Source organism: Rattus norvegicus, chromosome 4, assembly GCF_036323735.1.
Source record: "Rattus norvegicus strain BN/NHsdMcwi chromosome 4, GRCr8, whole genome shotgun sequence".
Lineage (NCBI taxonomy): Eukaryota > Metazoa > Chordata > Mammalia > Rodentia > Muridae > Rattus > Rattus norvegicus.
The window spans coordinates 14,042,959-14,059,159 of NC_086022.1; the positions used below are offsets into that span (position 1 = coordinate 14,042,959).

General features: G+C 43.1%; 1 protein-coding gene across 4 annotated transcripts in view; it reads left to right on the plus strand.

Annotated features, from left to right (window-relative positions):
* The window catches only part of Reln (reelin), a 426,762-nt gene extending 414,519 nt beyond the window's left edge, over nt 1-12,243 (plus strand). The window contains exons 62-66 of one of the 4 annotated variants that reach the window (XM_039107060.2): nt 913-1,110; nt 1,756-1,854; nt 2,495-2,578; nt 6,045-6,180; nt 11,107-11,117. In XM_039107060.2, coding sequence (XP_038962988.1) covers nt 913-1,110; nt 1,756-1,854; nt 2,495-2,578; nt 6,045-6,174 — 511 coding nt within the window. In that variant the 3' untranslated portion in view covers nt 6,175-6,180; nt 11,107-11,117. Of the gene's footprint in view, nt 1-912; nt 1,111-1,755; nt 1,855-2,494; nt 2,579-6,044; nt 6,181-11,106 lie in introns of all 4 variants that reach the window. The other 3 variants (XM_039107062.2, NM_080394.3, XM_006235873.4) reach the window with 3 other exon arrangements.
* The last annotated feature ends 3,958 nt before the right edge of the window (nt 12,244-16,201 follow it).

Genomic DNA, 16,201 nt, shown 5'->3' on the forward strand with positions numbered 1-16,201 from the left:
TAGATAGCCAATCTAACTGAATCAGTCAATCCCAGGTTCAGTGAGAGACCCTGTCTCAAAACAGTGTGGTGGGAAAGCTCTTGAAGACAGCGGACATTGACCTCTGGCCTGCGCACACATATGTGCGCGTGCACGCGCGCGCGCACACACACACACACACACACACACACACGCACACACAAAGAGCTGTGTCCCCTAAGCATGAGGATGTCTGTGGACCGTGAGGAGGCATCTACCTGAAGGACAGGCGTGAGCCTGAACCAGCGTGCTCTACCCCAGCTTTCCCTCATCCGATCTCCAGAAAACCTTTCCTCATGTACATGATGAGTTAGTCCAGACACCGTTCAGCTTGGAGCCATCTCTAAAGAAGCATACAGTACACATGCTGTGTTTGTGTTCTGTGTCCTCGGCTGCTGGGCCTGGATTACTGTTCAGAGAGCAAGGGGGTAGTCAGGGGAAATATTCTAAACAAATTTCCAACATCGTGCAAAAGGGACACATCTTTGAAAGGTAGAGCTGCTTCCTCTTACCTGTTTGAGGTATACAGTCATCCCTTAGGAAACATGGGGATTAGTTCCAGGGTCCCCATGGACACTCTCTGATGTGGTACTTGCATTTAGCCTGTGCTAACGATTCTGTGTGATTTAGATCATGGCTTGCAGTCCAGTGTATAAAGTATGCAGATGGGTGGTACACTGTGTTGCTTGAGGAAGAGCTAAGTAGTACAGGCCTTACTCATTCAGTCAGTTTTCTCCAGAATGTCTTCCGTGTGCAATTGGTTGGATCTTCAGGTGTAGAACCTGACCCCAGGAATTATAGACTTTAAGAAAAACAAAGATTGAAAAGTTCCTCCCCCTTAAATGTTTCCCAACTTTCATCTAAAGTTGATTTCCCTGTAATTTCTTTTTTCAGCAAAATTATGTTTGTCTTGCAAATTGGGAGCACGGCACAGACAGACAGTTGCAACAGTGACCTCAGCGGCCCCCACACGGTGGACAAGGCAGTGCTGCTGCAATACAGCGTCAACAACGGCATCACATGGCACGTCATCGCTCAGCACCAGCCGAAGGACTTCACACAAGCTCAGCGGGTGTCTTACAACGTTCCCCTGTAAGCGGCCTCCTCCAGCCTGCTCAGTGACTCACCGAGTGCGGCATGGAAGCCGGGTGGTTATTGGGTCAATGCCGTGAACCAAGGCATCCCAGACCGCCCACATTGTGTTGCCGTTTTCCGTAGGTCCAGGGGCAGATAACTGAGCAAGGCAGAAGGGCAAGGGGGAACGGATGGAGAAATAAATGCTAAGACACTGTGCATATGTCGCTTCCTTTAAACGGTATTTTAGTCCTTCAGAGAACAGCAGCCATGAGGCTCTCTTTGGAGCGACTGTTTGGGAACCTGGAGGATATGCGTTCATATCACCGCTACTTGGCCTTGTTCGCCCAGCTTCTAGCACAGGGTCTGTCACAGGAAGCATCTCATGCTGGTTGATAAACACATTGCTTTCCCAGAGACTGCTAGAACAAAGGGAAGGAAGGAAGATAGACCACCATTACCTGCCTTTAAGTGACCAATTTCATACTGCTTAAAGAGTACTAGGCTCTAGGCAGATCTGGGTCCTACATGCAACATTCTCTTGTCTTGGGTTAGCCTATTAAAGCATCTGAAATCTGGAAATCCCTACCAGAAGAAAGGTCCTCCTTACCATAAAAGGTTTCTGAAACATTCAACCTCTGTGTCCCTCTGTCTGTAACCCAGGGAAGCACGGATGAAAGGAGTTTTGCTGCGCTGGTGGCAGCCACGACACAACGGAACAGGTCATGATCAGTGGGCTTTGGACCATGTGGAGGTCGTCCTGTGAGTATCTGCTACTTAGCGTCCTGCATCCGTTTTAGGAAGGTTTGAAGCTCCTTTTACCTGGCATGTTCCTTAATTCAGCAAGAATTCTGTAGACATGATGAGAAGGTCCCCACAAGCCACTGTGGCTAACGCTCTTTCAACTGTAGGCTATGCTTCGAGTCAACAGTCAAGTATAACAAAGCCCCGAATGTAGTTTAGTGGGCTTTAGAAAGCTTCGATAAGTAAAATGCTTATTTAAGGGTTGGCAGGATTGATCAAATTCAATAAAAACAGAAGTCTTTGGGGGAAATAAGAAGTGACGTCTTATGCTTGATCTGGGTTGCCTTACAAAATAAAATGGGCTCCTACAAGAATCATCTGTGCTGGTCTGTACCCAGAGTGTCCATGGTGGTCGAGTCCATGGTGAAGACCCGTATCAGCCCCAGAGGCATTCCACAGTTAAGGATTTGGTTGTAACTAGAACAGAGACTCTGTGGTTTCACACTGCTCCTGACCGGTCAGTCCCATCACCCAACAAGTGCAGGGTGCCCTCCCCCTTGTTTGTTTGTCCCACGTGAAAGTGAGGTCACCGCTCTCCTCTGGCTGGGTTGACTGTTCCCTTGCAAAGAGATGACTTGCTTTTTCTCTAACAATCTAGTTCCTGTAAAACTGGAATGCTTATGTCTCGGCGGGTTCGAACTGGTGGCTCCAAGTGGTTGTCAAGGAGAGGCGAATCTTCTCGGTAGATAGGTTCAAATGTTCATTCTGTTTACCAGATCTGAAATGAAATCAGTCTCGTGGCTGATTTCAGTCATTTCGAAAGCAAATTTCAATCATTAATTGGTAGGAGAACTACCAGATTTGTTTTTGTTTTGTTTTTTTCTATCATGGCCATGAGCTGAGTTCTGCAGTCTTGAGCTAGCCCTTGTCCCAGCTGTCACTGAGGCACCTGCTTGCATGGCATCCATATCAATCCCAATCCCAAGAGCAACCCGGTCCCCACACAAGCCCCCACTGTGCGCTCTGCTGCTTTTGGACCACTTGCTGGGCTCTGCCTCCACAGGATAAAAAAAAAAATCTAAGCTTAAAGATTTAAAATCTGAATCTAAACATGAGGCTGGTGTTTTACTTAGATATTAGTCTCCTCCAACTACATTATTACAGGAGAGTTAGAATAACTTGGGCTCCTAATGGCTGTAAACATACACACACATATATGTATGTGTACAGTGAGGACATTGAAAAATATCCAAGCAGACCAGAATCCAATCCTAGAGCCATCGTGCCCTGACCTCTCTCCTTAGAGCAGAGACCCCCTGTCTGACTGAAGCTCAGAATCCCTGGGGAAGCTAGGCTTCTTCTGAAGGATTAGCCTTGTCTGCACTAGGAACTGAGTATCACCTTTAGAGGTCTCTCCGGTGCTTCTTGTGAGTGAACCCAGAGCCAGCAATCACTTCTTTCAATCCTTCTGCCAAGACAACTCACATACACAAAGCAGTACCAACTCCCCTGGAAACTTCCAAAGTTGCCCATTCTCAGCAGAAAGCAGGATGCTAGTTCTGTCCTGGATGCATGCAAGGCTCCTCAGTGTAGCAAACATTTGAATAGATGCTTTCCACCCGACCCAGAGCAGCTGCCACCATCATCTAGAATAAACCATGTGGATGTGACGTAACCCTTCACAACTGGGAAACAAAACTCAGTTCCCTGTTGACCTGCTGCCTCGGGGGCTCTCAGAGTCTCCCTGCCTGCCCCCAAGAGAACCTTCTGGAATACCTGGTGTTGGTATTAATTTTTGTAAGCAACTACCAGCATCATGATACTGTCATAAGACTCAAAACTTACTACATTCTGGACCTCTAATCTGCATTATAAGACTTCATTTTTTATTCAACCCCTGGAGTTGAAGACTTTAAAGAATTTATCACTTGCCAGGCGTATCCTGCACTGGTCCTGCATCATAGTCTCAAGGCCTCAGGACACTAAGCCTTTTGAACAGGGACCAGCACTTGTGCATGCTGCTGCATAGCTGCTTTCTCTGCACATCATCTTTATACACAGATAAAGATCTGCGCAGATCTTAAATACACATAAGTTTAGAAACAAATGACAGCCCTTTAGCGATATCTTAAAACGTGTTAAAATTGTAGGACTACTTTATTTCCTTTGTCTTAGAAAAACTATATGCTTCACAGAGCTCAATTCAATAAGTGAATCTTAATATATAGTCTTAGAGAATTTCATTTTAAAATTGCGTATTTGGTGTTTTTGCTCTGTTTTTAAGATCTAATGTTTTTGTGCAACTGTTACCCTTCAAAGTATTTGTAAGAATCGCAGAAGTTTTAAGACGGTCCTTATCCTGTACTTGGTAGCTGAGCAATAGTTTATTCATTTGACGAATATATAATAGAAAGTTCCAGATAATTCAGGAAGATAAACTATAACAACTGGGTTGTCCTTCAGCTGTGTGAGACGCACAGAATCTAGCTGAAGTTCATGTTACTTCATAAACTCTACAAATCTCACTGTGGAAAATACGTATATTTAAGAAGCAGACTAGGACGTGCCCAAAAAGCCCTACTAAAGGAATGTAATTATTTTTACTTAGCTACACTTCCCTTTAGCTGAGGTAGTGGTGGTCACCTCTTCCCCACCGAGTAGTCACCTGAGGCACACGTGGGAGATGCAAATCCAACCTGCTTAAACACGTGGACAGCACTGTTAGCACGGTTTTTTTGGCAACCTACATTTCAGTGAAATAATTTTACAATGTATTTCCCTTCCCAAGTGACAGTCACTCTAATCTAGCCTTGGTGTCACAGCTTTACTTTTGTCTACATATGTACCAAGGACACATGCTAAAAGCCACCAGAAAGGCTGTGATCACGTATGGTATTCTACACTGATAATGTCCACACTGCCCATATTAAACAAGGACATACGAGTTTGGCGGGAACAAATTCAGCATCTTTGGAAACCGTTTTCAGACATAGGGGAACTTCTAAATGAACATGACATATAATATATCCTTGACATTTTAATTCTAAAAGACTCTCTGTGGGAAGATTTGAGCATCATAAACATAAAAAAAAATGACCAGCCTCAAACCAGAAAGATAGAAACGTCCCTTTTGGCATTTAGCAAGCAAAGTCCCCATGCTTATTTGAGACGGTAACACTCTCTCGTTCGCCAGTGAGACCCGCACACGGAAGCCTCTGCCATGGCTACCCCCTTCTAATCTGGTTTCATCGAACTGGCAGATTAGGTGTTTTTCCAGCCTCACCAGTTCACAAAAAGACTTCATTCCGTAAAGTCCAAATGGTAGGGCATAACCCAGTCATTGCCGACCAGAAGAATCCTGACCTCTCTGAGCTAGCTTGCTAGCGTAGGCTGTTTCTCAGTCGATGTTTGTGAAGACACTTGGGCAGATCCCTCACAAGATCCGTGCTGGTAGGGTGCTTCTTAGGGTGCAAGAGAATCTGTCGTGTCAGCCCCTTTGGTTGGGCGTTCACACTTCTCACCTAAGAACCTCCCTCACCCAACTGTGCGTTCCATTCACACATCACATCCCTGTGCGTGTTTCAGTCACAGCCTGCCATGTGGATAGTGAACTGGGCCGATTTTTTTGCATGTGTACCTTGAAAGCAGATCACTCAGTAAAAAGTTAGCCTTTGTGAACTGATTTAACACCAAGCGAATTGTTGCCACATTTACTGAAAACTGAAAACGAATATGCTGCTAACTTTGCCTTTGAACACATTTATCAGATTTTAATATAAGTTCCATCATGACCATCCCCTCCTGCTATTCATCATCAAGATACCGTCACGTTTTTGGCACAAATGATTTATGACGATGAACATATTATGTTTCTGGCAAAGCATTTTTTCCCTTTATTAAATTTGACTGTCTTATCTGATGTAGAAGACTTCTCCATTTCTAAAGCCCATTTCTTAACCTCATCGGGTGTTAATAGTACAGAAAATGTAAATAATTGAAAACTCAGATAAAATTTACAACAGAAATTAAACGATTAATATTTATACCTTATATGTAACATTTATGCCAAATGTAGTTATAGCTACATGTACCTTGACATATGGTTATGAGCAAATATTGCATGTTTCATTACATTAAAAAGTTAAGCATATCTCTATATTGGGGATAGAAGGATAAGAAATAACATGTTGAATTTCTATTTTCAAAAGAGATGAAAAGTCCTATATTGCGCCTAAGCCCGATCAGACTTTTATGAGTAGCCACAGTGCTGCATGCGTTGAGAAGCATTTTTTAACTTGTATTATATTTCATTATTTGCTGTCATTGGTTTTCTACTAGAGTAAGGTAAGTCCTCCTCACTACATCGGGGAAACTAGTTTCTGTTCATTTTCGTGGTTTTACCAAAGCTAACTGAGAACTTCTGTAGCTGACCCTTCACAAGTAAAAATTTTCTAGAGGAGCAGTTACGGCTGATACTGAGATCCACTGACGGAATGCTCAACATCCAGTAAAGTTAGCCAAATTAGCCAACATCCGGGATATGGGATGTATCAGGTCGGAGGGTGTGGTAATCAGCATTCCCGCATTGGGCAAGAGTGCCTGGCTCTGTATTAGACACCGCTGAAGCTCTCACAGTTAATGAAAAACCCCTTATGAGGAAGCGGAAGTCAAATGTATGCAAAAGACCTCAAGTCTTTAGCTAAAGTCTCTCAAAAGACTCGGGCAGGGGAAATGCATGAAGGCACCTACACTTGCCAATTTTAATTTAATAATTGACAGAGAGGTGCTTTGCTCCTAACACCTATAAATTCTGGATCCCACCTGCTGTTTAAGATGGACTGCCTTCCACGTGTCCTCTAATTCACCAGCTTCAGACTCGAGAGTAAAATGGTCCAAAGTGAACGTGTGCATTTGGTGTTAAGGTTTTTCACTTAGTCCTGACAGTGTGTGGTCAAATATAATCTTCATTTGCAGTTAGCAGAAGAGAAATCTGAAACTCTCAAGGTTTGAGGCATTCTCAGCCCCACGTGCTGATGTTGACCATCCCCAAAAGTGCATGACCTTGAAGTCAAGTGCACAACTTCATCTGTGCTCTGGGGTCAGTTTGAACGGTGTTATCTGTCCTACAGTCACCTGAATTTCTCTGAAAAATAGAGCTGAAGTCACAGATTCTCATTTCTGCCTTCACATAAATTACTGTTTGTTATATCACATGTGGAAAAATATTGAATTACTGACCATTAAGATGCCTAAATTTCTACGAGCTTGGATTCTTCTAGTCTTGACCTTTTCCATATCCTTTAGAATCCATCTTTCAAAATCAGATTAAATTTTCACGGTAATAAATGAGCTAATATGGTAACTCCAGCCAAAAGGACTGGTTCAAAAGGAATCACAAATTCCTTAAAGATCTCACCATCCCGATACTTTCTGTGCCAAATCAGGGATGCATTTTCTAAATCCATATGTCATCTAAGTCTTCAAAAGTCCTTGCAACTGAGAATTTCAGTCAGCATTTACCCCTGCTCACTCTCCCTTCTTTCAGTGGATTGCACTTGCTTAAATGACCTCCTGAGATCAAAGCAGACGGCCTGGGCTAGAATGTGCTTCCCAGTGAGCCTCACTGCTTACAGTGAACTTAGGCTAAACATTACTTCCCCCTGGTAGTTGCAGTAAAAGACAAATCTCAAGCACTCGGTTGCACCTACTGTGGCACTGTCTGTAGCATACCTCAGCGTACACTGAGTGCAAAACGACACTCCCCACAAAATAGACCAATACAAGATTTTTAAATGTGTCCTAAGATTAAAACTCCTCAAACACACAGTCCTGCAAACTAGACACTTTAGAAGACAGAGTAGCTGGTTAATGCTCACATGGGGTTATTAAATGGCCCTCGAGTCAAACCTCATTCTGTTAACGGCCATTCTCCCTGGTACTTGAACAGGCTTAGGAGCTATAAAAATCCACTCCATCAGACTCCAGTGCACATGACTCATAACCAAATTCCTAGTTAGCTGTAAGCGTGCTTTGAAACCATGGCTGCTTAAATACAATTATAAAAACACTAGGCAGCTGAGACAGACATATTTCCATGTGCATGCAAAGATTCATGGGAATCCACAGCTACATAACACAAACTGAATCAAATTCAGTGGGCCCAGCGAATGGGAGCATCCCCTAAATTGTGTAAGTCTCTTTAAAAATCTACAGCACAATCACTTCTCGGCCTTTTGGCTAAGATCAAGTGTGTAAAAATCGACAGCACAAAGATGGAAATTTTCCAGCAGTGCCATAATAAAATAACTTCAGTAGACTTTGCTTTGAGACTATGAACGACTTCAGTTCAAGTTAAACATGTCTGTTCTCATAGATGCAGGTCACTATTCTAAGTTATGCTATTCTAAGTTACAATGAGATAACTGAGTACCTTGCTGGTTTGGGATTTTACGTAAAATATATAACCATTCTACATTTGAGTACTTTGTCTTTGAACATGTTTTGACAGAATAATTTCATTGCTTTAACTCTGCAATTATTCCTTATAGTTAAAGAGTAATGATTTACAGCAGGAGTCCAATCAGTAAGTCTACAAAGGTTCAATAAAATAGCATGCCTTGACCACCCACGGGTCAAGCAGGAGGTGCAGGGCTGTGGCTGGGGGTGGAGAGAGCTGGACCACAGGCCCCCATATTATCAGAAACTTAATGTGGGGAACCATGAGAGAAGCATAAGTTTCACTCAGCAGGAAATGAGTGCTATGGAAGTTCAAAAAAGAAAGGAGGACGGAAGGAAGAAAAAGAAAGAGAAAGAAAGGAAGGAAGGAGAGAGAGAGAGAAAGAAAGAAAGAAAGAAAGAAAGAAAGAAAGAGAGAAAGATAGATAGATAGATACATAGATAGATACATAGATAGATACATAGATAGATACATAGATAGATACATAGATAGATAGATAGATAGATAGATAGATAGATAGATAGATAGATAGATAGATCCCTGCTGAGGGGTGCTGTGAACACAAAAGCAAACATGATACTGGACCCACAAATAGAAGGTGAGGGCATAGAGCCAGTAAGGCTGGAATAGACTAGAGACCTCTTGGCGTAGAGCAGTCTGCATAGTTGTGGATCAGAAGAGAGGATCTGAAAAACAGCAGGCTTAATCAGGAGGATATGAGATGCGTGGTGTCACTAGCTTAGATGCTGAGATGTAAGAATTATGGATAGGGTTTTAATAAACAAAGCCAACCTCTGAAGAAAAGTTTCCAGAGAGTGGGGTGTAAATCTATCTTGTGTGTGTGTGTGCATGAGGCCCGGTACACATGCATACAATCTTAGCACGAGGCCTGGTCTACATGAGTATAATTTTAGTTATCTTAGGTGTAAATCTTAAGCGTCACGGCATTTCATAATGGAGGATGAGATACAGAAGTTGCTTTAGGGACCATTGTGGTAGTGCAGAGGACTCAGGGTGACACCGTATGCTGGCAAAAAGATACTAAGGGCCAGCCCCAAGACGTAGCCAATAAAAGCAATAACAATAGTTTCTCGAGCACTTGACTGGCTCAGGGCTCTCGGTCACTGTCTGCTTTCAAGACTGCTCACAGCAGCTGATAAATGCGGGTGCATTTTCTTCACCGTCGCTCTGACACTAAAGCTGAAATAAAGTAATAATTTATCAGCATCACATTCACGTCAAGAGTGGTTGTGAAGGCTACCAGAAATCACTTTTTCTTCTCTTTCTACACACACACACACATACACACACACACACACACACACACACACACACACACACACACACACGTGAATATCCTGAGTGGATATTCATTTTGGCTTTGTGGTTACTAGTATCTTGATAATATGGAAACCCTAAGTGGAAAGACACTAGCACTTTGCTCTTATAAAATACGCTCCAATCTTGTGTCTGCCTTCTTACCAGGTCTCGAGACAGACGTTGCCACTTTAGAGCTGTGTCTGTGTTTTCCTCGAGAGCCTTAGCATAAATCTACCCACACGATGAACTGTTGCTACATAAAATTCCCTCATTTTAAAGTTCTCCACAGTTTTATAGCTGAGTAGAACACCTAGACCTCCATGTTTAGAAAGCATTGTCTTACACCTTGTGAGAACCGGATTATTGATAAGATCACCCTTTCCCTCTACCCTAACTCATTGATCTTATGCAGCCCTCACTGGGAGAGTCACATCACTGGTGTCGCCTCCCTCTGCATGTGTCTGAGGCCACGTGTTAAAGAGACAGTACGTTTGGAAACTATGGCTCGCTTTCTACTCAACCATAGTGGTGCCACAGATAAATACATTGCCCTTCAGATCAGTGTATGAAAGTACAGTTCTTACCTGAGTGATGTTATAGATCAGGAACCCTAGAGAGAGTGAGAGTTGGGGTGCTTTCCCTCTAACCCCTTTTGAGGCAGAGGCAGGGGAATCAGAAGTCTGAGGCCAACCTTGGCAAAATAGCAAAACCCTGTCTGAACTTTTTTTTTAATCTATTTTTCATGCCAAAATGTCAGCAGCTGTCACTAAAACTATTAATTTCCTGAGGATCAGATGCCCATTTTCAGTATATTTATCGGCTTCACATATAGTATGTGTAGGTATATGTGTACTGGGGAGAATATATACATACACACACGTGCATGTATGGTGATGTGTTCTGCAGAATTTCCTTAGTACTTTTATGACCTTTTCAGTGCAGAGTCTCTTTCAGTAAGGCATGATTATCAAGTACAACCCGGTTGTATTCAAACACAGTGGGAGCCAGCATCTTCTTTGCGTGCCCTGAGCGTGAGCGATCTAGGGAAGCCTAGCTCGTTCTAATAACAAAGCTTTTGTTTTTATTTTTGCCCTTTAAGCTTGAAATGAAAATGTTAACTCACAAATCGCTTTTGCTGTGTGTATGCGTGTGTGTGTGTGTGTGTGTGTGTGTGTGTGTGTGTGTGTGTGTGTGTACGTATGTGAATAAGGTAACAAGTACAGTGTGCACGTCTTTGGAATGGAGTTGATGGGGAGGTGTTTTGGGGTTCTGAAAAGAAAAGAACTTCAGGGCCAAAGGAATGAGGCAGGTGCCTGCCTAATTATTCTGTCCCTAGGCGGTGAAGTCTGCATGACCTCTGAACTCTGAAATTTTTCAGATATATAGCAGGCTACCTTGGGGCCTTAGAATAGATCATACGTTCAGTGATGGGACTTACATGCTCTTTCTCCTTTCCCTCCCCGCCTGCACCCTTCTTGTGGTTTTTCTAACAGCACTCGCAAACAAAATTACATGATGAATTTTTCACGACAACATGGGCTCAGGCACTTCTACAACCGAAGGCGAAGGTCGCTTAGGCGATACCCATGAAGAATCCAAGTTTGTTTCCCTTTCCAGCATACAATGTGTCCCTTCCCGTATTTTTGAAACACCTCTCACTGCATCCGGTATCAGGAAACAAAGATGAAGGACTTGGCTACCAGAAAGCCCTTCAAGACCAAGTGTACCCCACCTCCCCACACTGTGAGCTAACGATGTGCGGCTTCTTTGCGCATAAGTAAATGTCTTCACGTCAGTGCGTCCGTGGAAATTGTGATCTGTTGTAATATCAGTTACAGTGGCAGTATTGAGAATAAATAGTTTAACAGGAAAAAAAATTTAAGCACAAAGGGTTTTAAAGATTTTATGTTTTAAATGGCATTTTAGCACAGTATTTAACGTTCTTGGTCACCGAGCTATTTAAGTAGACTGTATTTCAGCTTTGTCTCTTGTTTTATATGATTAAGTTATCATTGTTTGTCCTTTGTGTACTCTCCTCCACAGTATAACACCCTGAAACTGTATCTACTTGCTGGGTTGCAATATTTTGCTGCTGGACTTTGACCTACTTGTATTATGCAGAAAGTTAATTCAGATACCTATCGAGACGGTAACTGTAAAGACACTGTTATCTCCTTAAATATGCTTACTTATATGTTACTCCTTAACATGTACGTTGATGTAGCATCATTTTGTGGATAGGAAAAAATTGTTTGACCTTCAGATATTTTCTACTTAAAAAAAAAAAAAAAACAAGTTGTGGATGAACACCCTATCTCCCTCCCACAATGAAGTCCCCATTACCTTGTCTATAACAGTTTTTTAAAGTGTTCCGTGGCTGGTTTACTAACAGTAACTGCCATTTCGTGTCCGTGGTAACAAAGTGACTTGTAAGATGGTGGATGTTTTCCTCACTGTGTTCTTCTCTTCATGGGTTGTTTCCCTGTGGGTCATAGTCATACCTTCTGATGAAGTTGAGCCAACACCAGCAAAGTGTAATGGTCGTGCAGCCTCCGACTATACTGAGACTGCACTCTAGGCTGAACCATGCTGAAAGCCCATGCTTAAATAAAAATTATGTCTAAAATCTGTTTGCAGCGTGTTTGCATTCACTCCATTTTTATCGCGTGTGAGAGTGAGCACAGGGCGGTCAGGGGACAACTCGGGGTGTTGGTCCTCAGTTTCCACATTGTTTCAGTCTCTCCTAATTGTTTCACTCATCCTAATTCCTCATTAACTGATGTTTTTAAGTAACAAATAGGAAGGCTAAAGTTTTATGTGTGAAGAGCTACATAATCCCAGCACTCAGGAAGCAGAGGCACTCGACTCTCTGAGTTCAAGGCCAGCCTGGTCTGCTGAGCAAGTTCCAGGACAGTCATGGCTACACAGAGAAGCCCTGTCTCAGGAGAAAAAAGAATTACATAAATGGAGAAATATACTCCTCTTACCTGTAAGAATTCTCATTAAGATTTCAACTCTTCCTAAATTTATCCCAATATTCGATGCACTCTTAGCCAAAATTCCCACAGGTGTTTCTATAGACTTTAACAAGCTGACACTAAGATCTGCAGAGAACAAGAAAGAGAGGGAGCCAAATTACTCTGGAGAAGAGAACGTTGGAATTCTACGTTTTAGATAACTGACTGGAAGGCTAGGAATGAAGACAACGTGTGGTGTTGGCGTTGGACAAATAGAGCAGTGAGACAGACGGAGCCTAGGGAAGATGGCTCTTTCTCTGTAAGCATGAGGACAGAAGTTCTAATCTGCAACACTCATGGTTAAAGCGCTGGGAAATGGCTGAGTGTACCCATAACCCCGATTGAATTAGAAAATGGAGACGAAGAATCCCAAAAGCTTGTTGACCAATCACTCTAGCCAATAAAAAAAAAAACAAAAACAAAAAAAACCAGTTACGTTGCACAGTTCAGTAAGAGACCTTGTCTCAGAGAAATAAAGTAGACCTTGCTCTGCCCTTCATGTGCGGCACGCATAGGCGAATGGGGATTCCAGGGACAGCTTCTGTGTGTGTGTGTGTGTGTGTGTGTGTGTGTGTGTGTGTGTGTGTGTAAGTTTTCTCTTCTTCCAGAGTAATTTGGCTCCTTCTCTTCTTTTGGTAGTTCTTCACAGATCTTAGTGTCAGTTCATTTCATTGATCAGTTTGTTCACAAGTACACACACACACACACACGTCTGTTATGCACATATATGGGCAGAAAGGGTGTGGGCTCAGAAATACAAAGACAATTGAATGACAACGCTGGCAAATGGAGGTGGCATAACTGGATAGCCAGGTGGACCATGATATCAGTAACGTATGCTGTATACAATAGAGAAAGCTCCAGAAGGATCTTATCCCTACATGTAAAACCTAACCCTCTAAAATGTTAAGAAAGCCAAACAGGAAGGCCGACTTGGTCAGTGACCTTAGCCAGGACACCAAAACCACATCGAAATTGTTACACAAAAGGATAAGTATGTTATCAAAATACACTTTTCTGCTTTTTAAGTATTGCTAATGTAAGTAAAATATAAGCCTCACGGTGAGATGGAATAGCCTCAAAATATATTTAGTAAAGGATTTTTTTAATCCAGAAGGTATCAAGTATTCACAACACTCATGAATTTTTTATAATTTTATTTTTCTCGGATACTTTATGTATCTGTGTTTCAAATGTTATCCCCTTCCCCTGTCTCCCACACCCCCTCCCCCCTCCAACACTCGTGAATTTTAGGAACGCGGCCAAAAGGCAAAGTCAGCAGAGCGTCTGCCACTTTAACCAAAAAAGATGCGAGAGAATACATTCAATATTGTCAATAAAATCAAAACATGGTACCACCATACACTAATGAGAGTTGATAAAATTGGAAAATACTTCTAATCCAAATATTACCAAAGATATAAAAAGGCTAGAAAGAACTCTCTCACACTGACGCGAGGAAAATGTAAAAGCACACAGGTCATCTGGGGAAAGCAGTTTGTCGGTGACCTAAAGGCTGAGTGTGCACCTTACATAGGACTCATCCACTCACAAGACTTACTCAAGAAAAATGAAGACCCCAAGTCACTTACTTGGAATGAGTAAAGAAAGATGCTGAGATAACTCATTGTTCAAATGAAAAACGTAAGCTGAGTCCCTGGCTTAAATTTAGACCCTTACGACGAAACTCGAAAGAAAACGCATTAACAGGAATGGGGGAGAGGTCTAAGATATTACACAAAACATGCACATCCTGAGGGAAAGTCCAAGGTCAGTAAGGGGTGCTAAGGACTTAGATCTGAAATTTCCCCCAAAAGCTCATGTTTTGATCACTTGTCCCCCAGCTCTTGGCACTGTTTGGGGGATGTTCTGTGAACTTTGGGTGGCAGAGCCTAGCTAAAACTAAGCCATGGCGGGATAAGACCTGGGGGAGAGGGGGCTCTATTGATCCCGGTCTACTTTATGCCACTCTCTGCTCCCTGGCCCACCATAACACACACTGTTCTGCTTCTCTGCATCACTATTGGAGATGGAACCCTCTGAAACCATGAGCTGAGATAAATCCTTCCTCCGTGTTCCTGTGAGTTACTTTGGCCTCACTAATGCAAGGTAACCAGTACAGAAAATCAGAATCAGCAATGGAGCCACTGCTTTGGGCAAATGTGGCAAAGCTGGATCTCAAATTGTACCACTGAACCATGGTGTCAAAGCTGACACATTACCAGCCCGGAAACAGACATGCGGACGGGTGACACACAGGAGCCAGAAATGAATGCACAGTGTCACACCCATGTCTTGGTTTGGGTCTGCTGTGCCACAAGCGGAGAAGCAGTCTAGAACCAGCTTGTGAAGGGAAGGGTTTGCCTTACAGGTTACAGTCGGTCCTGGAGGAAGCCAAGGCAAGGAGTCTAAGGTAGGAAGGAAGTGGGAGGCAGGAACTGAAACAAAGACCATGAAGGAACGCTGCTTCCTGGCTTGCTCGCCCTGGCTTACTCGATTACCTTGCTTTCTTTTGTTTTTTAAAGATTTATTTTATATATAAGTACACTGTAACTGTCTTCAGACACACCAGAAGAGGGCATCGGATCCCACTACAGATGGTTGTGAGCCACCATGTGGTTGCTGGGATTTGAACTCAGGACCTCTGGAAGAGCAGCCAGTGCTCTAACCGCTGAGCCATCTCTCCAGCCCTCGATTACTTTTCTCATGCAGCCCAGGTATAACCTGCCCAGGGAAGACACCACCACAATGCACTGGGCCCTCCTACATAAGAAAATGCCCACCCTTCAGATGCCCCCACGTGTCAATCTGATAGATGCACTCCCTCATCTGAATTTCCCTCTTCTTGGATGACTCTAGCCTCTGTCACGTTGACAAAAATTAACCTCACAGCAGACCTCTTGTCACCTTGATACACAAGCATCACTAGTAAACCACAACTACATATAACATCGATGTCATGGTTTACAATATAGCCCAACATCAAAACCCCAAGGCTTTACAAAAATTTCAGTGCTTGAAAAACTCAAGTTTCCTTTTAAAATCCAACATCTCTTGACTGCGGGCTTCTATGTAATCTGAAATAAGGTATACACTGTAATTCGAAAGGGAAGGAAAAAACAGGCTACAATTAAAATCAGATCAAAGCAACATTCAAAATCTAACAGTGTGAGCAGCTCAGTGTTCAACATTGGCTACTCACAGTTTTCTAGGCTCCAGGCCTTCTCCAGGTCTGCCGTCTACAACGCACACAGTTTATCTCAGGCTAGCCCCACTCAATACCTGTTGCAGTCCTTAGTGGTCATCTGAGCATCGTCAATATACCAGGGTCTCTGCTGCACCTTCACCATTGACCCCTCCTGGCCTCTTCAGGGACCCCAACCCCACATGGTGCCAAGCCTCAGTTTCTCTCCATGGTCCCATTCAGTACCACGTTGGAGAGTCTTGGATGTCTCCAAGTTCACCTTTCAGCTTGATATGCTACCTCCCCTGGACCACGGCTTCTGTGCGCTAACCCTAAGAATGGTCCCAGAACATTTCACCTCAGTGATGCCGGTCTCGTGTTAATCAC